General features: G+C 38.8%; 1 protein-coding gene across 5 annotated transcripts in view; it reads right to left on the bottom strand.

Moving 5' to 3' along the window:
• CWC27 (CWC27 spliceosome associated cyclophilin) overlaps window positions 1–26,414 on the bottom strand; it is a 276,896-nt gene that overhangs the window by 63,565 nt on the left and 186,917 nt on the right. For all 5 annotated transcript variants that reach the window (XR_009731741.1, XR_009731740.1, XM_061393412.1 and 2 more), the window contains exon 12: window positions 2,166–2,275. Coding sequence is in view for 3 of the 5 variants with exons in the window: in XM_061393412.1 (XP_061249396.1) it covers window positions 2,166–2,275 (110 nt within the window). In the remaining 2 variants the exon portion in view is untranslated. The remainder of the gene's footprint in view (window positions 1–2,165; window positions 2,276–26,414) is intronic.

Genomic DNA, 26,414 nt, shown 5'->3' on the forward strand with positions numbered 1-26,414 from the left:
GAAATGGAAGAAAACAGGATCTGCATGGAGGTATTAATGTTTGGCATCCAGAGGAATCAGTCTTCTGGCTCCTGCAGGAGGAATAAAGGACTAACCACTAACCGCATTCTCTTCAGCACAGAGTGAGCCTCCCAGCTGTGTTGATGAAGAAGATGTGTTGATGGCGCCTCCCCTGGTAGACCTTTTGCACACATGTGTATACATGGGTCTCTCAAATGGCCTTTGCTCCTCCAGTGCTGCCCCAGGTCCTCTACTCTCCATACAGCAACCAGGCTGGACAGATCTTCCCAAACTGCAAATGGGATTATAATACCTTCTTTCTTTGATGTCTCCCCACTGCTTTTAGGGTAAATCTCAACTCCTTCATATGGCTCAAAAATATCCTGTGTGAACTGGCTCCTGCTTACCTCTCCAGCCTCATCTCTTTCTTTCTCTTAGTTTAAGTTCCAGTCATATTTAACATCTTTTCGTTCTTTGCAAAGAGGTTAAAGACTTCTCATATAGTATTCTTGTCTAGCCATGTATCTTCTTAGTAACCCTCAAGTTGACAAATCATTTTCTCAGGGAAGCCTTTCCGGATTCTTATGCCGTATTATGCGATACCTTTACATAATTCCCTATATCTAACCTGTCATAATGCTCATCCCCTTTTATTGGTATTACTTGTTTAACTGCCTATTTTTTTCGGATAGCTCAGAGAAGATAGGGATGTTTCTGCCTTGTTTACCACCAACTACAGTGATTAGGACATGGTAGATTTTTAATAATTATTTACTAGGAGGAAGAAAGAGAAATGCAAGGATAACAGTGATCCTTAACATCTTTTGGTAATACATTCAGAGGACTTTGTGACTCCATGAAAACAAGTTAATAAAGGACTTTTCTTAATTTCATTTGATGTGCCATTTCTTTTGAAAATTGCACATAAGTTAGTTCTCTGTAATTATAATTTCCTATACCTGAATTCTCGTTGAATTTTCCCTATGATTATTTTCACGCTAGGCACTGATGCGTGATCTTCCTTACCAGTAATTAGGTGTCATTTATAATACAGTTCCTGATTAGATTAATTTATTCAAACAGGCCTGGGCTTTTTAATTTACTTTTATTTTGCCTGTTTTATTTATATGCCTAAAATGATGTGTTCTCATATATATATGGCAGCACCAAATATAAGTAATTTTGGTCTGCCCCCTATCTTTTCAACATAAAGGGCTGCTCAAGGGCTCTATCTCACCAAGTGCCAAGTGCTGCATGGTGCTGACCCCCAAGTTGTTGAGCTAACTTCCTATCTTCTTTATTCTTGATTTCTGACAATCTTCTTATATTATTAGCTAAAGATTCAGGAATTACTTTCAGTAAAGAGAGTTTTGCAATATTGTTTATGGTAGACGTTAACCAGCAGACCAAGTGCCTTATTTATAGGCAGTGTACTATTTCAAGCGAAGTTGGCTAGGCAGCAGGTGAGATGCTGAGCCCTTCATCATTTATAATTATGGTCTCATAATATTCACTTAGCAAAGATTCTATCTGAGTATCTGGTAATATGTGGTTTTACCAGGTTCCTGTGTTTAATTAGGGAGGACTTCCCTGGAGGCTCAGACGGAAAAGAATCTGCTGGCAATGAGGGAGACCTGGGTCAATTCCTGCGTCAGGAAGATCCCCTAGGATACCTAAGGCCTATAGCAGGTACCCATGATTTAAGGCTTCCCAGGTGGCGCTAGTGGTAAAGAACCCACCTGCCAATGCGAAGACGTAAAGAGACCGGAGATCAATCCCTGGATGAGGAAGATCCCCTGGAGGAGGGCATGGCAACCCACTCCAGTATTCCTGCCTAGAGAATCCCTTGGACAGAGGAGTCTGGCAGGCTACAGTGCATGGGGTCGCAAAGAGCCGGACATGACTGAAGTGACTTAGCACACATGCACAAAGTTAAAACTTGAAAGTCCCAGGCTTTATACCTTTCTATCTGGAAAGAACTCTATCATCTGGATCTTTGCTTGAATGGCCAAGGTCCTGGTCACCTCACCATATGTTATATATACTTTTTCATTTTTAAGACATAATGTTTTCCCTCATGTATAATCAAAATAGGTTCTGTTAACAATTCCTGCATACAATTAAAAGGCAATGAATTGCATATGGATTTTGGTTTGTGAAGTTACCTGGTCTTCCCGGGAAGTTCCTGTCTTTGCCTGCTGCTTCCTCAAAGCTTCATACTTTTGCTTTTCTCGTCTGTATTCTGCAACAGCACCATCTGGAGCAGCCTCTTCCTCTGAGGAATAATAGCCTAGTTTTAGAATAAACAGTAAAAAGGCTGTATGGATTCATACTGAAGTCTATGAATGTCTATTGCTGAAGAGGAGGTCAGAACCTCGGACTGGTTTTCCTCCATTAAAAAAAGAAAACTCAACAAACAAACCAATAAACTCTAAAGACTCCACAGTGATTTCCTAGATTAGAAGGTGACTGATTTTAATTAAACAACCAATTTTAATGTCTTTATTTTATACTGTACTATTATAGTTATTCTCACTTGTAATTATTTGACTATAAAATCACCTATCTCACCTTTAAAATAAGATATTCCTAAAATTCAGCAATACCATTTCATATTATTCCTTTGCCTTATAAGATATAATCATTCAATATTGGTTGATTTTCCAATTACTTGCCATTTCTGCTCCCCAGTTAAAACAATAACAAAACAACAACAAACAACTTCAATTTAATAGCATCATAAAATATAAATATCTAAAAAAAAATGAGGACAGTTGCCCAGAAGCAGATAAAAGTAACATTTTCTAAATTAGAAATGAGAAAAAAAAAATTATGGATTTGATCCTGCAATAAATTCCATACAAAGATTAGTTAACATCTGGGTTCACAGAATACAGTGTTGCCTCAAAAAAAAAGGTACCAATATTTTACAATACTTACATTTAAATATATTAATGAAAATTTGTGACTTAAGAAAAAAACCTATATCTTCTCATCTTTGGCTGACAAACCAAGATGAGCCAGTTGTAATCAAGAATATCACAAATGGTTCTAGTCAAATCTTGGTTTGTTGCTTGCCTCTTTGTTACCTAGTTTGAGAAGCATAATTAATGTGTAATATATTAATAATCAGCCATTTTGTTCAAGAGATTATCTAGTTAAAAAAAAAATGTGTGAACTAAGAAACAAGGGATCTTCTTATGGTTACCTGATGATTTTGATGTCAAAGGTTACAAAGATTCAATTATGTGGGATAGGAAGGTTCTGGAGATTTAAGGTACAGCATCATCTCACACGCTAGTAAAGTAATGCTCAAAATTCTCCAAGCCAGGCTTCAGCAATACGTGAACCATGAACTTCCAGATGTTCAAGCTGGTTTTAGAAAAGGCAGAGGAACCAGAGATCAAATTGCCAACATCCTCTGGATCATTGAAAAAGCAAGAGAGTTCCAGAAAAACATCTCTTTCTGCTTTATTGACTATGCCAAAGTCTTTGACTGTGTGGATCATAATAAACTGTGGAAAATTCTGAAAGAGATGGGAATACCAGACCACCTGACCTGCCTCTTGAGAAATCTGTATGCACGTCAGGAAGCAACAGTTAGAACTGGACATGGAACAACAGACTGGTTCCAAATAGGAAAAGGAGTACGTCAAGACTGTATATTGTCACCCTGCTTATTTAACTTATATGCAGAGTACATCATGAGAAACACTGGGCTGGAGGAAGCACAAGCTGGAATCAAGATTGCTGGGAGAAATATCAATAATCTCAGATACTCAGATGACACCAACTTTATGGCAGAAAGTGAAGAGGAACTAAAAAGCCTACTGATGAAGGTGAAAGTGGAGAGTGAAAAAGTTGGCTTAAAGCTCAACATTCAGAATACTAAGATCATGGCATCTGGTCCCATCACTTCATGGAAATAGATGGGGAAACAGTGGAAACAGTGTCAGACTTTATTTTTGGGGGGCTCCAAAATCACTGCAGATGGTGACTGCAGCCATGAAATTAAAAGACACTTACTCCTTGAAAGGAAAGTTATGACCAACCTAGATAGCATATTCAAAAGCAGAGACGTTACTTTGCCAATAAAGGTCCATCTAGTCAAGGCTATGGTTTTTCCAGTGGTCACGTATGGATGTGAGAGTTGGACTGTGAAGAAAGCTGAGCGCCAAAGAATTGATGCTTTTGAACTGTGGTGTTGGAGAAGACTCTTGAGAGTCCCTTAGACTGCAAGGAGATCCAACCAGTCCATCCTAAAGGAGATCAGTCCTGGGTGTTCATTGGAAGGACTGATGCTAAAGCTGAAACTCCAATACTTTGTCCACCTCATGTTAAGAGTTTATTCATTGGAAAAGACCCTGATGCTGGGAGGGATTTGGGGCAGGAGGAGAAGGGGACGACAGAGGATGAGATGGCTGGATGGCATCACCCACTCGATGGACTTGAGTTTGGGTGAACTCCGGGAGTCGGTGATGGACAGGGAGGCCTGGCATGCTGCAATTCATGGAGTCGCAGAGAGTCGGACACGACTGAGCAACTGAACTGAACTGAACTGATGGTAAATACAGTTAATAATACTGTATTGTATACCTATAATTTGCTAAGAAAGGTGGTCACTATACATATGCAAACAAAGTGTAACGCTGTGAGGTGATGGATATATGTTAATTAGCTAGATTGTAGTTATCTGCTGCTGCTGCTAAGTCGCTTTAGTCGTGTCCGACTCTGTGGGACCCCAGAGACGGCAGCCCACCAGGCTCCCCCATCCCTGGTATTCTCCAGGCAAGAACAGTGGAGTGGGTTGCCATTTCCTTCTCCAATGCATAAAAGTGAAAAGTCAAAGTGAAGTCGCTCAGTCGTGTCTGACTCTCAGCGACCCCACAGACTGCAGCCCATCAGGCTCCTCTGTCCATGGGATTTTCCAGGCAAGAGTACTGGAGTTGGGTGCCACTGCCTTCTCCGAAACACTTCAACATGGTACACACAGCCAAACGCAATGATTATCTGCAACACAAACCCAACTGTGTGAAAAAATACGGTCAACTCTTGTATTTCCTAATGGGGCATATTATATCAGTATGAAGCACTTCTGTTTATAGTGTGATCAAATGTTCACAGCACATTCATTTTTCATGTTTTTATTCCTCAGTACTATACTCTGAGTAATTTCCTTAGCTCTACTTTAGTTCACTAATTCTCTGTTTCAGTTCAGTTCAATTCAGTTCAGTCGCTCAGTCGTGTCCAACTCTTTGCGACCCCGTGAATCACAGCACGCCAGGCCTTCCTGTCCATCACCAACTCCCGGAGTTCACTCAGACTCATGTCCATCGAGTCGGTAATGCCATCCAGCCATCTTATCCTCTGTCATCCCCTTCTCCTCCTGCCCCCAATCCCTTCCAACATCAGAGTCTTTTCCAATGAGTCAGCTCTTCGCATGAGGTGGCCAAAGTACTGGAGTTTCAGCTTTAGCATCATTCCCTCCAAAGAAATCCCAGGGCTGATCTCCTTCACAATGGACTGGTTGGATCTCCTTGCAGTCCAAGGGACTCTCAAGAGTCTTCTCCAACACCACAGTTCAAAAGCATCAATTCTTTGGCACTCGGCCTTCTTCACAGTCCAACTCTCACATCCATACATGACCACTGGAAAAACCATAGCCTTGACTAGACGGACTAATCAGTTTTAAGACATAAACTGAGTTGTTGATTTTAATAATCATATTTTAAAATTCTAGATATTCTATTTCCTTTTCAAATTGACCCATTTTTTTTGGATGGCCTAAGTCTTTTATTATGATTTTTATATATTTAAAAACTTCTTTATCTTAAACACACTTGTTATATTTTATCTTTTGGATTATTCTTGGAGTTGCTTTGTTATGGCTTCTGACTCTCTCCCCACAGTGGTTATTTCTCCATGCGTTTTCTAATTCTTGATTTTGAGTGTTCCTATAGCTAGAGCTGCATCTTCATCATGCTCCATAGGAATCCCTGAAACCCAGGATTGTGTCAGCATTCCTCCAGAGAGCTTCTGCATTTGTTGCTACCAGGAAATTAAGGGGTTCCATTCGTGCACAGCCATTTTCCCCCAAGTTAATTTCCTGGCTTAGGATTTCTGTACCACATAGGTAGTGTACATTCAGAGTTTATAGCTGTGCCTGGTAGAGGTTTAGAGTTTTGATTTTTTATGACAGACTTTTTTTTTTCCTTCCATATATAGTTTTGAAAACTGACAAGCTTCTTTGTGGACTTCGTGACCAGGAGGACAGTTTTTCTAGCTTCTTCTTCTGTTGATCCAAGACTGTATCTCTAAATGTGATATTAAAACCGGAACTTCTAGCTATCAGAGACCACTTCTGGTTTCAGTATCCCTCTGGGCAACTGCTGTGTCAGTTTGAGCATTTAATGCTCTAGTTGGGCCTCCCCTTTGTTTCTGCTGCTGCTAAGTCACTTCAGTCGTGTCCGACTCTGTGTGACCCCATAGACGGCAGCCCACCAGGCTCCCCCGTCCCTGGGATTCTCAGGCAAGAGTACTGGAGTGGGTTGCCATTTCCTTCTCCAATGCATGAAAGTGAAAGTCAAAGTGAAGTTGCTCAGTCATGTCCGACTCTTAGCGACCTCATGGACTGCAGCCTACCAGGCTCCTCTGTCCATGGGATTTTCCAGGCAAGAGTCCTGGAGTGGGGTGCCATTCCACCAACCCCCTCTCTGTCTCTTTCAAGCTTAGCTAATTATTTATTTTTTAATTGGAGGATAAGTGCTTTACAATGTTGCATTGGTTTCTGCCTTACAATGTCAATCAGCCTTGCTGAGCCGCCCTCTCACCCCGCCTCCTTCCACTCTGTATCAGCACAGAGCACCGGGCTGCCTCCCTGTGTTGTACACAGCTTCCCACTAGCTGTCTATTTTACACATGGCAGTGTAAACATGTCCATGCTACTCTCTCACTCTCTCCTTCCCATGTTGTGTCCATAAATCCATTCTCTATATTTGCGTCTCTATTCCTGCCCTGCAAGTGGGTTCATCAGTACCATTTTTCTAGATTCCGTATATATTTAGCTAAGATTTGAATTGGGCTGGATCATATTTTATCTAGCATTTCTATATATTTGGAGAAAGATGTTCTGTTTTAACTCAGTCCATGTGGCCAGAAGAAAAAGTAGCACATTCATGGTTTCTCTGGTGGCTCAGACGGTAAAGAATCTGCCTGCAATGTGGGAGACCTAGGTTTGATCCCTCAGTTGGAAAGATCCCCTGGAGAAGGGAGCGGCTATCCACTCCAGTGTTCTGTCCTGGAGCATTCCATGGACAGAAGAGCCTAGCAGGCTACAGTCCTTGGGGTTGCAAAGAGTCAAATATGACTGAGCAACTTTCACTTTCACTTTGAATGTCCCAGAATAAGCAAAAATTGAGTAAATGACCGGATGATGTTAGTGACATAAAATTATCTAATAACATAGAAAAGGGGCATGAAAAAAAATCAGTTTCTTTAAGTACACAGTGCTCCACATCTAATACCTTTCTTAAAAATCTTAATATATGCTGGGTAATTTATAAATAATAATGCAATATGACAACTATTTGTCATTAACTGAAATCTCAACAAAATGTATGCTAAATAACTAGGAATGAAGAATGGGGGGAAAAAGAACATTTACTAAATACCTACTATATGTTAGGTACCATGCTACGGTTCTTTGACTCTCTATGAAGAAAGCATCTATAAACCTATTTTACAAATTAGGAAACAGGGTTAAGACCACAATTAGAATATACTAAAGCTGTAACTTGAACCCAAGTCTATCTGATAGTAAAATCTCATACTGTGCCCTACTGTCTTCAATTAAAAGTTCAGTTCAGAAAACAAAATTTAATGTGTTCCCACTGTATGCCTGGCTTTTCATTCTAGAAAGTAATGTAATAGGTAAAGTAAAAATAATATATGTAAAAATAGTTAAGAAATCAAGCCACTGATTATAAGTATTATGTTGCTGATTCTTGTTTAGAATATTAGCCACCAAGAGAGGGTTTAAAGCTTACCTATGCTATTGTTAGGATGGCATTATCTATGCTATCTTAGCGTAGGTATATCCTATGCTATTATTAGGAGCATACCTATGCTCCAAGAGGAGCTACCACACGCCAGGGGTCAGGGGCACTGGCCGAGAGGAGTTACTCCATGTTCAAGGTCAGGAGGGGTGGCCATGAGGAGATACCCCTCTTCTAAGGTAAGGAGCAGCAGCTGCACTTTGCTGGAGCAGCCATGAAGAGATAACCCCACGTCCAAGGTAAGAGAAACCCAAGTAAGACGGTAGGTATTGCGAGAGGGCATCAAAGGGCAGACACACTGAAACCATAATCACAGAAAACTAGCCAATCTGATCACATGGACCACAGCCTTGTCTAACTCAATGAAACTAAGCCATGCCCTGTTGGGCCACCCAAGATGGGTGGGTCATGGTGGAGAGGTCTGACAGAATGTGGTCCACTGGAGAAGGGAATGGCAAACCACTTCAGTATTCTTCCCTTGAGAACCCCATGAACAGTATGAAAAGGCAAAATGTTAGGATACCAAAAGAGGAACTCCCTGGGTCGGTAGGTGCCCAATATGCTACTGGAGATCAGTGGAGAAATAACTCCAGAAACAATGAAGGGATGGAGCCAAAGCAAAAACAATACCCAGTTGTGGATGTGACTGGTGATAGAAGCAAGGTCCGATGCTATAAAGAGCAATATTGCATAGGAACCTGGAATGTTAGGTCCATGAATCAAGGCAAATTAGAAGTGGTCAAACAAGAGATGGCAAGAGTGAACGTCGACATTCTAGGAATCAGTGAACTAAAATGGACTGGAATGGGTGAATTTAACTCAGATGACCATTAATCTACTCCTGTGGGCAGGAATCCCTCAGAAGAAATGGAGTGGCCATCATGGTCAACAAAAGAGTATGAAATGCAGTACTTGGATGCAATCTCAAAAATGACAGATTGATTTCTGTTGGTTTCCAAGGCAAACCATTCAATATCACAGTAATCCAAGCCTATGCCCCAACCAGTAACGCTGAAGAAGCTGAAGTTGAACGGTTCTATGAAGACCTACAAGACCTTTTAGAACTAACACCCCAAAAAGATGTCCTTTTCATTATAGGGGACTGGAATGCAAAAGTACGAAGTCAAGAAACACCTGGAGTCACAGGCAAATTTGGCCTTAGAGTACAGAATGAAGCAGGGCAAAGGCTAATAGAGTTTTGCCAAGAGAACGCACTGGTCATAGCAAACACCCTCTTCCAACAACACAGGAGAAGACGCTACACACGGACATCACCAGATGGTCAACACCGAAATCAGATTGATTATATTCTTTGCAGCCAAAGATGGAGGTCTATATAGTCAGCAAAAACAAGACTGGGAACTGACTGTGGCTCAGATCATGAACTCTTTATTGCCAAATTCAGACTTAAACTGAAGAAAGTAGGGAAAACCACTAGACCATTCAGGTATGACCTAAATCAAATCCCTCATGATTATACAGTGGAAGTGAGAAATAGATTTAAGGGACTAGATTTGATAGACAGAGTACCTGATGAACTATGGATGGAGGTTCGTGACATTGTACAGGAGACAGGGATCAAGACCATCCCCATGGAAAAGAAATGCAAAAAAGCAAAATGGCTGTCTGAGGAGCCTTACAAATAGCTGTGAAAAGAAGAGAAGCAAAAAGCAAAGGAGAAAAGGAAAGATATACGCATCTGAATGCAGAGTTCCAAAGAATAGCAAGGAGAGATAAGAAAGCTTTACTCAGTGATCAATGCAAAGAAATAGAGGAAAACAAAAGAATGGAAAGACTAAAGATCTCTTCAAGAAAATTAGAGATACCAAGGGAACATTTCATGCAAAGATGGGCTCGATAAAGGACAGAAATGGTATGGACCTAACAGAAGCAGAAGATATTAAAAAGAGGTGTCAAGAATACACAGAAGAACTGTACAAAAAAGAGCTTCATGACCCAGAATCACGATGGTGTGATAACTCACCTAGAGCCAGACATCCTGGAATGTGAAGTCAAGTGGGCCTTAGAAAGCATCACTACGAACAAAGCTAGTGGAGGTGATGGAATTCCAGTTGAGCTATTTCAAATCCTGAAAGACGATGCTGTGAAAGTTCTGCACTCAATATGCCAGCAAATTTGGAAAACTCAGCAGTGGCCACAGGACTGGAAAAGGTCAGTTTTCATTCCAATCCCAAAGAAAGGCAATGCCAAAGAATTCTCAAAGTACCACACAATTGCACTCATCTCACACGCTAGTAAAGTAATGCTCAAAATTCTCCAAGCCAGGCTTCAGCAATACGTGAACCATGAACCTCCAGATGTTCAAGCTGGTTTTAGAAAAGGCAGAGGAACCACAGATCAAATTGCCAACATCCTCTGGATCATTGAAAAAGCAAGAGAGTTCCAGAAAAACATCTCTTTCTGCTTTATTGACTATGCCAAAGCCTTTGACTGTGTAGATCACAATAAACTGTGGAAAATTCTGAAAGAGATGGGAATACCAGACCACCTGACCTGCCTCTTGAGAAATCTGTATGCAGGTCAGGAAGCAACAGTTAGAACTGGACATGGAACAACAGACTGGTTCCAAATAGGAAGAGGAGTACGTCAAGGCTGTATATTGTCACCCTGCTTATTTAACTTATATGCAGAGTACATCATGAGAAATGCTGGGCTGGAGGAAGCACAAGCTGGAATCAAGATTGCTGGGAGAAATCTCAATAACCTCAGATATGCAGATGACACCACCCTTATTGCACAAAGTGAAGAGGAACTAAAGAGCCTCTTGATGAAAGTGAAAGAGGAGAGTGAAAAATTTGGCCTGAAGCTCAACATTCAGAAAATTAAGATCATGGCATATGGTCCCATCACTTCATAGCAAATAGACGGGGAAACAGTGGAAATAGCATCAGACTTTATCTTTTTACGCTCCAAAATCACTGCAGATGGTGACTGCAGCCATGAAATTAAAAGACGCTTACTCCTTGGAAGGAAAGTTATGACGAACCTAGATAGCATATTCAAAAGCAGAGACATTACTTTGCCAACAAAGGTCCGTCTAGTCAAGGCTATGGTTTTTCCAGTTGTCATGTATGGATGTGAGAGTTGGACTGTGAAGAATGCTGAGCGCTGAAGAATTGATGCTTTTGAACTGTGGTGTTGGAGAAGACTCTTGAGAGTCCCTTGGACTGCAAGGAGATCCAACCAGTCCATTGTGAAGGAGATCAGCCCTGGGATTTCTTTGGAAGGACTGATGCTAAAGCTGAAACTCCAGTACTTTGGCCACCTCATGCGAAGAGTTGACTCACTGGAAAAGGCTCTGATGCTGGGAGGGATTGGGGCAGGAGGAGAAGGGGACGACAGAGGATGAGATGGCTGGATGGCATCACTGACTCGATGGACGTGAGTCTGGGTGAACTCTGGGAGTTGGTGATGGACAGGGAGGCCTGGCGTGCTGCGATTCATGGGGTCACAAAGAGTCGGACACAACTGAGCGACTGAACTGAACTGATGCTATTGTTGTTGTGTTAGTTGCTCAGTCGTGTCCAACTCTTTGTGACCCCATGGACTGTAGCCCGTGAGGCTCCTCTGTCCATGGGATTTCCCAGGCAAGAATACTGGAGTGGGTTGCTATTTCCTTCTCCAGGGGATCTTTCCAACCCAGGGATTGAACCTGGGTCTCCTGCATTGCAGGTGTATTCTTTACCCTCTGAACCACCAGGGAAGCCATGACTTGTGCTATAGTGCTGGCATGAAAAAAAGTGTGAAAGTGAAGTCACTCAGTTGTGCCTGACTCTTTACTACACCATGGGCTATAGCCTGCCAGGCTCCTCTTTCCATGTGATTTTCCAGGCAAGAATACTGGAGTGGTTTTCCATTTCCTTCTCCAGGGAAGCCTGCATAGTATTAGAATAACAAAATTTAAATATATTAGTGATCTCCAAAATAATATTAGAAAATATATTTAAAAGGGTTTGGTGACCAGAATGTCCAACATCACTATAACGATCAATTTCCTATTAGAGCATTAGTTTACTAGAGCACGAGAACTTAGCTAGTGTCCCATGTGGATTAGAAGCAGAACTTGGGCTAAAACTTATGTTCTGACTCTGAGATTTGGTGACTCTGCACTTTCCCTGCTGTGTGTTATAAAGAATGTCTCTAACTCTTCCCTAAGAACTAGTCAGAAACATAATCTTTGTTCCACTTGACTCTCTTCATTACAAAACTATTTTGTTCTGAGCAGAAAGGGGTGATGATTACTCAATTATTGGTTACTTAGCTAATGAACCAATGGTATCTGTCTACAAATCTCACTTCATAGATAAAAGGGCTTATACCTTCTACTGTCTCAGTACTAGAGTTCAGGCAGCTGAAAGCCTCAAGTAGGTGCATATTCATTCATTAAAAAAAAAAGTTTACTAAATGATTATTATGTCATAAACTGTTAATAAAGCTACTTAGGATTTTAAATAGCCTTTCTGATGGCTCAGTGGGTAATGAGCCATCCTGCTGTGCCTGCAATTCAGGAGACACAGTAGATGTAAGTTCAATTCCTGAATCAGGAAGATCCCTTGAAGAAGGAAATGGAAACCCACTCCAGTATACTTGACTGGAAAACTCCATGGACAGAGGAGCCTAGTGGGCTGCAAAGAGTTGGACATGACTAAGCAACTAAGCATGCACATGATTTTTAAATAGATCTAGACTATTTCAAGGAAATTTTTGAAAAATTCCCATAATAAAAACTTATATAAAGAAAGGTGATATGTTAGTGATAATAGTAAACAACATCTGAAAAGAAAAGGGACACACTTTAATGAATATGAATATAGAAAAATACCAAAGTTACTAACACCTAATTGTATCTCATCACACTGGAAGCTACAAAGTATGTTTTTATCAAATTTTATATATACCTTAAATTAATTCTAGGAAAAGCACCAGACTTGAAAATAGCTAACATGATGCAAAAAAAGGAAAATAATAAATAACATGATAGCTAACATTTCAAGTACTCACTAAGTGCCAGATACTGGTACCCTGAATTACTTGTTTAATCCTCATAAACAACACATTATTAACCTATTCTGCTGAGTGGGTTATAATTGGGGATTATAAACATGGGAATAAAAACCAGGAAGTCCAGCTCTAAAGTACAATCTCTTAACCAATGTGGTTATTTTTTCTTCATGTCTGAAACTAAAGAAAACTTAGAAGAAGATATTCCAGTTTGACATAAAAAGGCATCATGTCACCATACTGGAAGTGTCCTGATGAAATATAAAGTCCTACCAAAAAAGGTCTTGAATTCCTCCCGGACCATAATAAATAGGAACTGTGATATGCCAAACAGTGGGTCAATGAAAATAATTTCCATCTAGAAAGAGTCTTTTATGGCTTTTCTTGATTCCCCTTAATTAATCGTATATTTCCCTCATTTGAATTTTTCAACACTTCGTAGCTCCTCACTTAACTATATCATAACTCTCTCTTTGTACTGCCCCTTCAGCTATAAACTCAAATGGCAGGGAGAGTGCCCTGTTTGTGGGCTAGTATATTCCCTGCATATAGTATGTATTCAATGGATAGAAGCTGAATGGACAAATAAACAGTGTGCTCATTCTTAGATCTTAAATTACAGCAGTGTCCATGATTGCCTTGTAGCTCTTGCTGGATGGAAGGGCTCCTTGAGGGCCTTGTAGGGGCTTTGGGCCCCTAGTGTACAAACAGTTTTTCAATAGATAGCTGCCTAATTAAGTTGAGTTGTAAGGAATTAGATAATTTCTATGCTTATTAAACAGAGGTGAGAGGAGTAGAAGTCAACCTGAAGGCAGTTATCCCTCATGAAGCCCTTGAGCACTGAGCTTTCTGGGCAGAATCTCTGTAAGAGCTACAGCCAATCACTGAAGCTTTATACCATCTCCTTGAGGAGCTACTGGGGATAAACTGCGTATCTTCCACCTCAGTCAAAATGCCTGTTTTTTTGGTTTGTTTTATTAAGAAAATCCACTATAGAAATGATAACATTGGGAATATTCAGTGACATTAAAATGAGAGCTTATATGTAATACAGCCATAATTATAATCCACAATATTTATTTATTGTACTAATTTTGTTTTAAAGATAACTGAAACTGCTTAGATGGTATCTTTAAAAGGTGATAAGAAGAAAACTGGTTTATCCAATGAAACTACTAATATAAAAACTAATTCACAATGAAGAAATTATTTAATGGAGGTATCTACATTTATGAAGACTAGGCAGAAATTTAGGCAAAGACTGGGCTAAAAGTTTAATTTTTTTCTGTATTATGTGCTGAAGTAAGAAATGTACAACTTATTAATTTCATTTAACCAATTTTTATTTTCAGTATATTTTAAATTCTACAAATCAAACAATGCTGGCTCCATCTGGTGGGCAAAATAAGCCTCTAGAACTTCATGAAAATTAGTCAAAAGTGATTAAATAATTTAGGTACTATGTGAAATAATATGTTTCAATATTGAATACTACACATTGAGGTATGCCTCAACATTGAATGTTAAGTGGAATTATCTACACTTACACAGATGTAAAACATTTTTCTTTCTCTGTTGTTCATCCTAGCCTCATTTCATCATGTTATTTTGGAGCTTAAAATAATTCTCCAAAGTAATATAGACTACCTTCCTCTGTGTTTTTCTATCAGATGATTTAAGAAATATAAAGGCAACACATTATAATACAGTTAAATTTATCCACATTTTCAGACTGTTTTATATTTTCATTTGGAATATAACTATATATATATATATATATTTTTTTTTTTCTTCCCCCATTTAGGCACTTCCAGGAGGGGTGACTAGTGAATATATGACAGTTCATATCTAGGGGTCTATATGTTCATGTTCTACTAGCTATTAAATCTTAATTTTTAAATTTAGTACAAAAGGAATATGTGCAGAAACACAACACAAAATATCAACACTAAGAATTTAAACAGTAATAACTTGCTTATTTTACAGATGGGAAAACTGAGGTTCAGAGAGGTTAAATGGTTGTGCTAAGCTGAGAATATCAGAAACCAGATTTTCTGATAACCCAATGCTGTTTCCTCTCTCTATACATTGCTATGTGTACTTTTTTTTTGCAGTGCATAATCACTGCAGATGTATTTCATTATAGTCTAATAACCACTTTCAATTATATACAGTTGTCCCTCAGTATCTGTGGGGAACTGGTTCTAGGACCCTCAACATCCAGACTAAAATCCAAGGATGCTCAAGTTCCTTATATAAAATGATATAGTATTTGCATATAAATATGCACATCTTCCTATAACCTTTAAATTATCTCTAGATTACCTAAAACATTTAGTGTGCTAAGTTGCTTCAGTCATGTCTGATTCTTTGCAACTCCACAGACTATGGCCTGCCATGCTCTTCTGTCTGTGGGATTCTCCAGGCAAGAATACTGGAGTGGGTTGCCGTTCCCTTCTCCAGGGTGTCTTCCTGACCCAAGGATTGAATGAAACATGCATCTCTAACGTCTCGTGGATTAGCAGGCAGGTTCTTAGAACAATTAGTACACTGTAAATGCTATTGTAAATAACTGGTATACAGAAAATTCAAGTTTTGCTTTTTGAAACTTCCTGGAATTTTTAATCCCCAAATACAGTCTATTCTTAGTAATTTAAAAAACTTGTTTTTTGAAAGTCTCATGTATGTTTAGTCACTCAGTTGTGTCTGACTCTTTGCGACCCCATGGACTGAAGCCCACTAGGCTCTTCCGTCCATGGGGGTTCTCCAGGCAAGAATACTGGAGTGGGTTGCCATGCCCTCCTCCAGGGGATCTTCCCAACCCAGGGGTCGAACCCAGGTCTGCCGCTTTGCAGGTGGATTCTTTACCATCTAAGCCACTAAGAAAGCCCAAGAATACTGGAGTGAGAAGCTTAAGTTTCACTCCTTTCCAAATACGAAATTTTTTCTCTCTTTTTTAGAGAGAGTATATTGATTGTCGAGTCTATAATTCAAATAGCAGTCATGTTGAAAATAACTTATAGTCATACAGCACATAAATTAATTACCACAACACATATACTAAAAATCAATTCAAATAATGTTAAATTAACTTATCTAGTAAATTAAGAGATAAGAGAACATAGACTGGTAAAGACAGGTTCTGATTACTAAACATTAAACTAGTGTTTAACGTTTCAATTAGACTTAATTGTCTTATATTTTACTAATAAAAGTTTTTAATTATATGACTATCTGATAAGCTTTTCATCAGATGCTTCTCCATTCTTATTAATAATGATCACAAGAAACAAATACAATATATAAATAGTTACTGAGAATTACTGATGGGCATAAACGACTTCTCTTCTGGGGGCTCCAGCTTCCCACCTGTTGGCTATAGCCTGTCCTCCTGTTTGCTTTTACCTTATTCTGCCTCATATGGATCTCAGGACTAGCACATGGTTGACTGATGTTGCCTCCAGACCCCTCAATAGAACACACTTTGTACTTCTCCAGTTGGTATGACACACAATTCTTATAATTTGATGGGCATTTTGACAACATTCCAATGTTGCCCTGTTATTCTGAATGTGGAACCTACAAATTATTAATACAAACTCTGTGTTGTAGCAATAAGGAAAAAAAAAACCTGAATATTTAAAAATAAAAAGATCTCATAAAGTCAATCAGTTCAGTTCAGTTCAGTTGCTCAGTCGTGTCCGACTCTTTGCGACCCCACGAATCGCAGCATGCCAGGCCTCCCTGTCCATCACCAACTCCCGGAGTTCACTCAAACTCACATCCATCGAGTCGGTGATGCCATCCAGCCATCTCATCCTCTGTCGTCCCCTTCTCCTCCTGCCCCCAATCCCTCCCAGCATCAGAGTCTTTTCCAATGAGTCAACTCTTCGCATGAGGTGGCCAAAGTACTGGAGTTTCAGCTTTAGCATCATTCCTTCCAAAGAACACCCAGGACTGATCTCCTTTAGAATGGACTGGTTGGATCTCAAGGAGGATACTAAAGAAATAACTGCTATCTAAAATCTCCTGAGGCCATGACTACCCTAGCAAATTCAACTGTGCAGAATAACATAATTGCTAACAGTACTTAAAGGAGGATTCTATTATTTTGGAGTAAACTGATGAAGTACTTTTCTGCAAGTTAATTCTGAGAGTTTCTAAACTGGTCAAAATCCTCCTTAAATCACTTCATGTGTGGTATGACAGTCTTCTTCCTGTCCTCTGTGTGACTGAGGAAACAAGCAATAAAGTGGCTGCTAAAATACAGCATGGCTACTACTACCAGCACCACCGCCAGTTTTTAGGACCTAGCTTGTCTGAGATGCTCATAACTCTGTGCCTGCTTTCTCACTTAAATTTGTGCTGTAACAACAGAAGTATGATCATCTCGTGCTCCTGTTGAAGTATAAAGAAACAGAGGTTCAGAGAGTTTAAATATGAAGAAACAGAGGTTCAGAGAGTTTAAGTAATTTGCCCACGGTTATATGACTAATAAATGATAGAGCAAGAATTTGAAATTAGGGCCGTTAGACTTCAAGGTCAACGCTTTTTCTAGCCTATTATATGGCAAACCGTCATGGTGGGGGCACTGTCACACATGAGAGTGAGGGAAAAAAGACAGTTGTGATGTTGTAGAGCTTGTAGGCTGGAAAATGGATAAGACATACTCTTCAACTATGCGACGGTGCAAATGACATAGGAGAGGTCCTGATAAAGTAATTATGAAATTTATGCAGAGGAGGGAGAGGGAAAAATTGGGTGGTGGAAGAGGAAGTGGAACTGGGCCTTAAAGGAGTAATAATATTTAACCACAGCAGGTAGAAAAGACACCACAACTACAGCACGAAAGCAGCATGGCGCAGGATACACGTGAGGAAGAGGAGGAGTATTCCGGGGAAATGAAGAATGGGTAAATAAAATGGGGAATAAAGAAAATAAGTTAAAAACCTGATCATGAAAGGAATCTGAACTCCCCTAGGGGACGCAAGAAGGAAGCCACAGTCTACAGCGTGCAGCTCACAAGTGTTTGTGAGCCTTTTAGAAAATGAAATGGAGTGTGCTGAACCACCCTAGGCTGTTAAGTTGTTAGAACTCATTTCTAAGAAGCTTTTTATTTTTATTTTTTTAAATTTTATTTTATTTTTAAACTTTACATAATTGTATTAGTTTTGCCAAATATCAAAATGAATCCGCCACAGGTATACATGTGTTCCCCATCCTGAACCCTCCTCCCTCCTGCCTCCCCATACCATCCCTCTGGGTCGTCCCAGTGCACTAGCCCCAAGCATCCAGTATCGTGCATCAAACCTGGACTGGCAACTCGTTTCTTACATGATATTTTACATGTTTCAATGTCATTCTCCCAAATCTTCCCACCCTCTCCCTCTCCCACAGAGTCCATAAGACTGTTCTATACATCAGTGTCTCTTTTGCTGTCTCGTTCACCGGGTTATTGTTACCATCTTTCTAAATTCCATATATATGCGTTAGTATACTGTATTCATGTTTTTCTTTCTGGCTTACTTCACTCTGTATAATAGGCTCCAGTTTCATCCACCTCATTAGAACTGATTCAAATGTATTCTTTTAATGGCTGAGTAATACTCCATTGTGTATATGTACCATAGCTTTCTTATCCATTCATCTGCTGATGGACATCTAGGTTGCTTCCATGTCCTGGCTATTATAAACAGTGCTGCGATGAACATTGGGGTACACGTGTCTCTTTCCCTTCTGGTTTTCTCAGTGTGTGTTCCTAGCAGTGGGATTGCTGGATCATAAGGTAGTTCTATTTCCAGTTTTTTAAGGAATCTCCACACGGTTCTCCATAGTGGCTGTACTAGTTTGCATTCCCACAACAGTGTAAGAGGGTTCCCTTTTCTCCACACCCTCTCCAGCATTTATTATTTGTAGACTTTTGGATCGCAGCCATTCTGACTGGTGTGAAATGGTACCTCATAGTGGTTTTGATTTGCATTTCTCTGATAATGAGTGATGTTGAGCATCTTTTCATGTGTTTGTTAGCCATCTGTATGTCTTCTTTGGAGAAATGTCTATTTAGTTCTTTGGCCCATTTTTTGATTGGGTCGTTTATTTTTCTGGAGTTGAGCTGTAGGAGTTGCTTGTATATTTTTGAGATTAGTTGTTTGTCAGTTGCTTCATTTGCTATTATTTTCTCCCATTCTGAAGGCTGTCTTTTCACCTTGCTAATAGTTTCCTTTGATGTGCAGAAGCTTTTAAGGTTAATTAGGTCCCATTTGTTTATTTTTGCTTTTATTTCCAATATTCTGGGACGTGGGTCATAGAGGATCCTGCTGTGATGTATGTCAGAGAGTGTTTTGCCTATGTTCTCCTCTAGGAGTTTTATAGTTTCTGGTCTTACGTTTAGATCTTTAATCCATTTTGAGTTTATTTTTGTGTATGGTGTTAGAAAGTGGTCTAGTTTCATTCTTTTACAAGTGGTTGACCAGATTTCCCAGCACCACTTGTTAAAGAGATTGTCTTTAATCCATTGTATATTCTTGCCTCCTTTGTCAAAGATAAGGTGTCCATATGTGCGTGGATTTATCTCTGGGCTTTCTATTTTGTTCCATTGATCTATATTTCTGTCTTTGTGCCAGTACCATACTGTCTTGATAACTGTGGCTAAAGGTATTTTCTTATTATGGTACTAGTTTGAGTTAGTTGATAAAATTACAATCCCAAGTTTCCTGACATCCACACTTCCCTAAATCAAGGAAAACAATGCATTTCCCAAATTCAGGGATGAAGAGAGCAAAGGCAAGTGGGTAAGAGAGAGAAAGAGACAAAGAGAAACTGACTCCCCAAATCTTATAGGATTTTCCCCTAATTATTTTAGGAAGAAGCTTTGAAAAATATCCTGGAAAAATACATTTTCCACATCTATCAGAATAATTTAATTTAAATGTGAAAATATGTGCCATTATTTGAAAGTACCATACTCGGTATTTCTGGCGCTTCAGTGTCTCAGATTTTTTTTTTACCTGCCTAGACTGTTCTATAATCTGGTTCAGATTTTATCCATTCTTCCCAACCCCTATCTCTAATGATAGTTCTAACAAGGTACATTTAATGAAGTGAGAGTAGAAAAAAAGATGATCAAATTATGCTTCACCTGAAGTTGACTCTGTCCAAATATGCTTTCTGGAACCTGGGGTTAGAGGGTGAATTGGATGGGGGGCATTTTATTCAATCTTAGTGGTAATGATATAAATTATAGGCCAGTCCTCTGTCTGCTGATTCTGGCTTCAAGCTAACAGGTCATATTGCTTGTGGCTTTTGTTTTATTTTAAAAGGAAACAATGCTTTGCAGTTTTATAGTGGAAAGAATATTGGACAGAAGATCTGACTCCTCAAATCTACTGTTTAAGTTAGGGTGAATCTAAGTATCTTTAACACTGGTTTCTTCATTTGCAAAATGGGACACAATACTTGTTTAATCTACTTGTTTAGTCACAGAACTAAGTGTAATGGGGCATGTGACAGGATTTTGTAAACTATTCATGTTACATAAATATGAGGTATTATTATTTGGCAGAGAATACAGAATACCACATTTTATGCCTATAAGCTACTTTATAGTTATGGTTCCCTTCAAATGACTAAATCTCAGTTGAAGAAGCAAGGAATAGATACAATGTTTTTCATTCTATTAACATACTTGTTTGACTAAAAATATTTTTGTATATTAAATCATCTTTTCAAAGCACCAATAAAACTTACAATTGGAAGAAATGTAGAGAATCCTTGTGATGGGCATTATCAGAACAATTTATATTTTTCTAAATTTAAATGTTCAGGTAGTATTCTTGTTATGAGGTTTACCCATAATCCTGAATTTGCTTAAGAATAAGCAGTATCTGCTGGCATGCTGATAGGATGGAAAATGCTTTGCTACTCCTACCTTCTGAACAACAACTCCTATATTCAATCTGTTTGTTGCTCAATCCCTAAGTCGTGTCCGACTCCCTGCAACCCCATGGACTGCAGCACTCCAGGCTTCCCTGTCTTTCACTATTTCCTGGAGTTTGCTCAAATTCATGTCTACTGAGTCAGTGATGCTATCTAACCATCTCATCCTCTGCCGTCCCCTTCTCCTCCTGCCCTCAATCTTTCAAAAGACCCAGCATCAGGGTCTTTTCCAGTGAGTTGGCTCTTTGCATCAGGTGGCCAAAGCATTGGAGCTTCAGCTTCAGCATCAGTCCTTCCAATGAATACTGAGGGTTGATTTCCTTTAGGATTGACTGGTTTGAATCCTACTGGTTTTCAAGTGAGACCAATTTCAACTCTCCAACTGGTTTGAGAGTTGAAAGGACTCTCAAGAGTCTTCTCCAACACCACAGTTCAAAACTATCAATTCTTTGGCACTCAGCCTTCTTTATGGTCCAACTCACACATCCGTACATGACTATTGGAAAAACTACAACTTTGACCTGTAGTTGACACTTACACAAATAGGGCTTTCCATGTGCCAGTTATTTTAAGTGCTTTGTGCATAATAACTCATTTAAATATAATAGGGAAGAAGCTGCCACTATAAAGATGAGGGCATTACCTTTGGAAACCTACCATTTTGGAAAAAGAAAACTGAAAAAGTACATGATGAGTGAATGTTGGTGAGCTCAAACTGAAAAGGGCACCAAAGTTAGATCCAACCTGTGAGTTCACTGAGGGCAGTGACTTTTCTGCTTTACTTGCTGATTTATGTCTAGAGCCTAAAACAGAGCCTGTATGTTTTCAGGCATTTGACAAATATTGTTCTAATGAATAAATTTTTTAAAAAAAGGAAAGTCATATTTCAGAGGAAAGTGGATTCTTAAAGAAAATAATTGAGAGTGGGAAATGGTAGTGTGTAAAAGCAGAGTAGGCTGAAAAACCAGTCCTCTTTGTCTCAAACCACGAAGAGCTGTAATCTTTAGGTGCTTTCTTAGGCTTGGTGTCGCTGAACATTTCTTATATGGTACCCACAGTCAAAAAACAATCAGGAAACCTAGGACATATAATACTCATCAAGGTAGTTTATCAACTAAAGTTAGTCTCTGAACTCTACAGTATAAAAACACATTTAATGGAGGAAATAAAAGGATTTAGAAAGTACCTAAGTTTTCAAATGGTATTAATTAATCCTTAATGAATAAGGATTATTTTGGTTTGTTTGTCTGATTAATTTCATAAACCGAAATCGTTACCAAAGCAATCTTACACTTTTTTTCTTGGTGAAGTGGAAAATTTCTCACCCTCTTATTTTGGATTAGAACATAATTACAGACACATTCTTACTGATTAATTTTTTTTTTTAATTTCTGGCTTAGTCACAAAAGAAAGCCAACACATTGAATGGAATGGGTTCAATATTTTGAGTTAGTAACTTTACATTCTATTCCCAGCTTTGTCACTCACTGAAGTAAAGGCTTGAGTCAACCTCACAAATGCTTGGTCTTTATTTCAACTCAGTATTAATTACTATTGGCTTAAGAGCATATAAGGTAGTAAATTAATTACTGTGATATGCTTGTTAAAATACCTAGAAAAATGAGTATGTGAATAATAGAAAAATAAACAAGCTAATCTTGAGAAATATTTCTGAGGAATTAAGTTGATTGGATTCTATCCCAGTAGTCTGCCCAGAGTCTTCACAAGATACCACAGACTAGGAAAGCCTTTGGCTGTAGTAGGATAAATATTACAACCATTTTCTCTTCAACCACAACCAAACTGGTAAGAACACACATCATTTTTCTTCTGTATTGCTTAATATTGAACTCAGCACAATATGAAATAAAAGTGTGAGGGACGTCTCCATGGGTTTTGTAGAAGAGAAAGTACAAAGGACTTATTTTTGATGTTGTTTTCTTGTAGCAGACTCAGTCTGTCTCCTTAAATCACAGAAAATACTGCAACTAAGATGTTGAGAAATGAACCAGAATAGAGTGGTTAAGTAGGAAATTAATGCTGCTAATTCTTGGTTGGAGTTATTTGAAAAAAGTCCAAACTATAAGGGGGTTTCTAGAAAGTATTCTAATACAGCGTCTAACATACACTGCCAAATAATAAACTTGACCCTTGAACAGTGTGGGCAGTTAGGAGTGCCAATCCCCCAACAGTTAGAATTCTGAGTACAACTTTATAGTTGGTCCTCTATATCCGTGGTTCCACCTGTACAGATTCAACCAATCACATGCTGGATGCAGCCATGGAAAAAATCATGAATAAATAGAACTGTACAGTTTAAACCCTTGTTATTCTAGGGTCAACTGTAATAATAAAACTATAAATTTACAAAAATTATAGACTTTTATAGAACAAAAATTTTATTTAATATTCCTTCTTAGGTGTTCATATTAATATAGGTGCTCAGTCACTAAGTTGTGTCTGATTCTTTGCATCCCCATGGACTGTAGCCCATCAGTCTCCTCTGTCCATGGGATTTGCCAGGCAAGAATACTGGAGTGGGTTGCCATTTCCTTCTGCAGGGGATCTTTCCAACCCAGGGATGGAACCTATGTCTCCTGTGTCTCTTGCTTTGGCAGGCAGATTCTTTACCACTGAGTCACCTGGGAAGCCCTCACACACACACACACACACACACACACATGTATATATGTGTCATATATATACATATGTGTCATATATATACACACACATATATATGTGTTTGTGTGTAGAGAGAGAGAAAGAAGACGAGTATAGATATTCTACTCTCACTAAGCCTTAAACTATCATAGTGAGGGGCAAGATAAAAATGACTGCCTGAAAATTCCTTTCCACTTTATATTTCAGACACACAACTTCCAAGACAAGAAAAGGTGCCATATTATCTCTTATTTCCATGTATTTGCATGCACTGAACTTCTATCTAAAATATTGTTATTCACCTAACTTACTCACTTGATCTAGTAGCCTCAAAATCTGTAAAAGTGAGAGGTTTCCAGAATACAGATGACCCACTGAGAGGTGGGAAAACAAAAGTAAGAATGCTGTTTATATTTCATTGTATCTTTTAAACATTTTGGTGTATGTTATATACAGTACCTACTGAATGAATATGCAGTAGCACCTACATGAGTCATAAACACACTTTAAAAACATATATATTGGAAGTGTTCATACTTTATAAGTGACCAAAATGTCCATTCAGTTGACAAATTAACAAAATGTGGATTAGCCATAAAATTGAAACCATAAAGAGGAATGAGTTACTTGATATATGCCACAATATAGATGAACCTTGAAAACATGATAAGTGAAAGAAACCAGTCACAAAAAACCACATATTATATGACTCCATTCATATGAAATATCTTTAACAGAGAAGTCTATAAAGACAGAAAGTAGATTAGTGGTTGTCTAGGTTTGGGGGAGGGGAGGCTAAGGTTGTTGCAGTCACCAGTGAAGAATATATCTTCTTTTTGACATGATGAAACTGTTCTAAAATTACAGTGATGTTTGAAGAGATTTATGAAAAGAATGCTATACTGGTAACTGGTAGTCTGTCTCTTTCATCTGTTACAACTATAAACCCTATATCCTCACTGTACATCACAGATTAAAATACTTTTAAGGTGGCTTAAAGAATCAAAAGTATAAATAAAATAATAGAATAAACTATAGGAAGATATGGAGGAATATTTAAACCATCTTGATCAGACACCTGCGGAGTTTAAAAAAAACTGACACTGGGTCTCCCTTCCTAAGCTTTAGAATTTTCAGGTGATTCTAATGTGCAGAAAAGTTTGAGGACCACAGGAAGTGATGAAGGAGAGATCACGAAAGGCATCTTAGAGAAACGGTCTGAATAACAACTTGGGTATGGAGGCAATATCCACTACAAATAGAAATCATTTCAGGAAGAGGAAGTTGGATGGGAAATAGGTTGCTCTGCAGAAACATCAAGCCTGTGTGGAGCACAGAATCCACAGTGAGAGATGAGACTAGTGTGGCAGGCAAAGTTTAGTCCACGTGGAGCCTCGTATGGAATGCAAAGGACTTCATCCTGTAGGAAATGAGACGCCATTAAAGAATTTTATGAAGGGGATTGACACATGATCAAGTTTGTGTTTAAGAAAGCCACACACAGAATGTATTGGCAGGATCTGAGATTAGCAACAGAGATCTGTTGGCAGCCTGTTAGCAGGTTGTTAAAATAGCCCAACAGAAAAAACCGTGGCTAAAATGGTCAGGGTAAGACATACGGTGTGGACTTAAAACCTGCAGTAAAAGAGGTGGAATTTGCAAGAGAAATGTACAAAGAACAGATTCATTTTGAGGATATGGCAGTATTTTGAGATCTAAATCTAATTCTTTTCATTTAGGAAAAAAAAAGCAAACACTAATCCCTCACTGACACATGATAAATGATGTTTTTTTCTAAAAATACCTCTAGGTATCTAGACAATAAAACAGTTTCTAAAATAATTATCCTTGAGGTCATGGATTTCACATTCATTTTCAGAAATCTTAATTTGTTTATTTGCTAAGTAAAATAATGAATTTCCCTGAAGTTATAATTCTACATTTTCCAAATTTCTTAAAAGAAAAATCAAATCTTAAAAAGAAACCAAAACACCCACTAGGTAAAATTAAAGCGATTTTGTAAGGTACCATCAGCTCTAAAGTGAGATTTCAAAAGTCTTCCCACAGTAGGTTGTTGATCACATTAAAGTTAGGGGTTTTCAAAGTGACACTGTTTTTTGATCTTATTTCATCAAAATTATGTAGTATTCATGATTTCTCTCTCATATAGGTTACTTCATGTTTCTTCAAGGTTCTATAAATTATCAAATTAAACTACTTAACTCATGTTACAGAGATTAAACATAAGAATGTGCCCTTTTGTCCAGTTAGACCCATTTCTTCCTTTCTCTCTCAATGAGGAACCTTTTTTTTGATTTTAGTATTTCTCACTATTCTGAATGCCTCTAAATCTTATAGTTCAGTTCAGTTCAGTTCAGTCGCTCAGTCGTGTCCGACTCTCTGCGACTCCATGAACCGCAGCACGCCAGGCCTCCCTGTCCATCACCAACTCCCGGAGTTTACACACATTCATGTCCATCGAGTCGGTGATGCCATCCAGCCATCTCATCCTCTGTCGTCCCCTTCTCCTCCTGCCCCCAATCACTCCCAGCATCAGAGTCTTTTCCAATGAGTCAACTCTTCGCATAAGGTGGCCAAAGTACTGGAGTTTCAGCTTCAACATCAGTCCTTCCAACGAACACCCAGGACTGATCTCCTTTAGAATGGACTGGTTGGATCTCCTTGCAGTCCAAGGGACTCTCAAGAGTCTTCTCCAACACCACAGTTCAAAAGCATCAATTC

The sequence above is a fragment of the Bos javanicus genome, chromosome 20 (assembly GCF_032452875.1).
Source record: "Bos javanicus breed banteng chromosome 20, ARS-OSU_banteng_1.0, whole genome shotgun sequence".
In the NCBI taxonomy this organism is placed as follows: domain Eukaryota; kingdom Metazoa; phylum Chordata; class Mammalia; order Artiodactyla; family Bovidae; genus Bos; species Bos javanicus.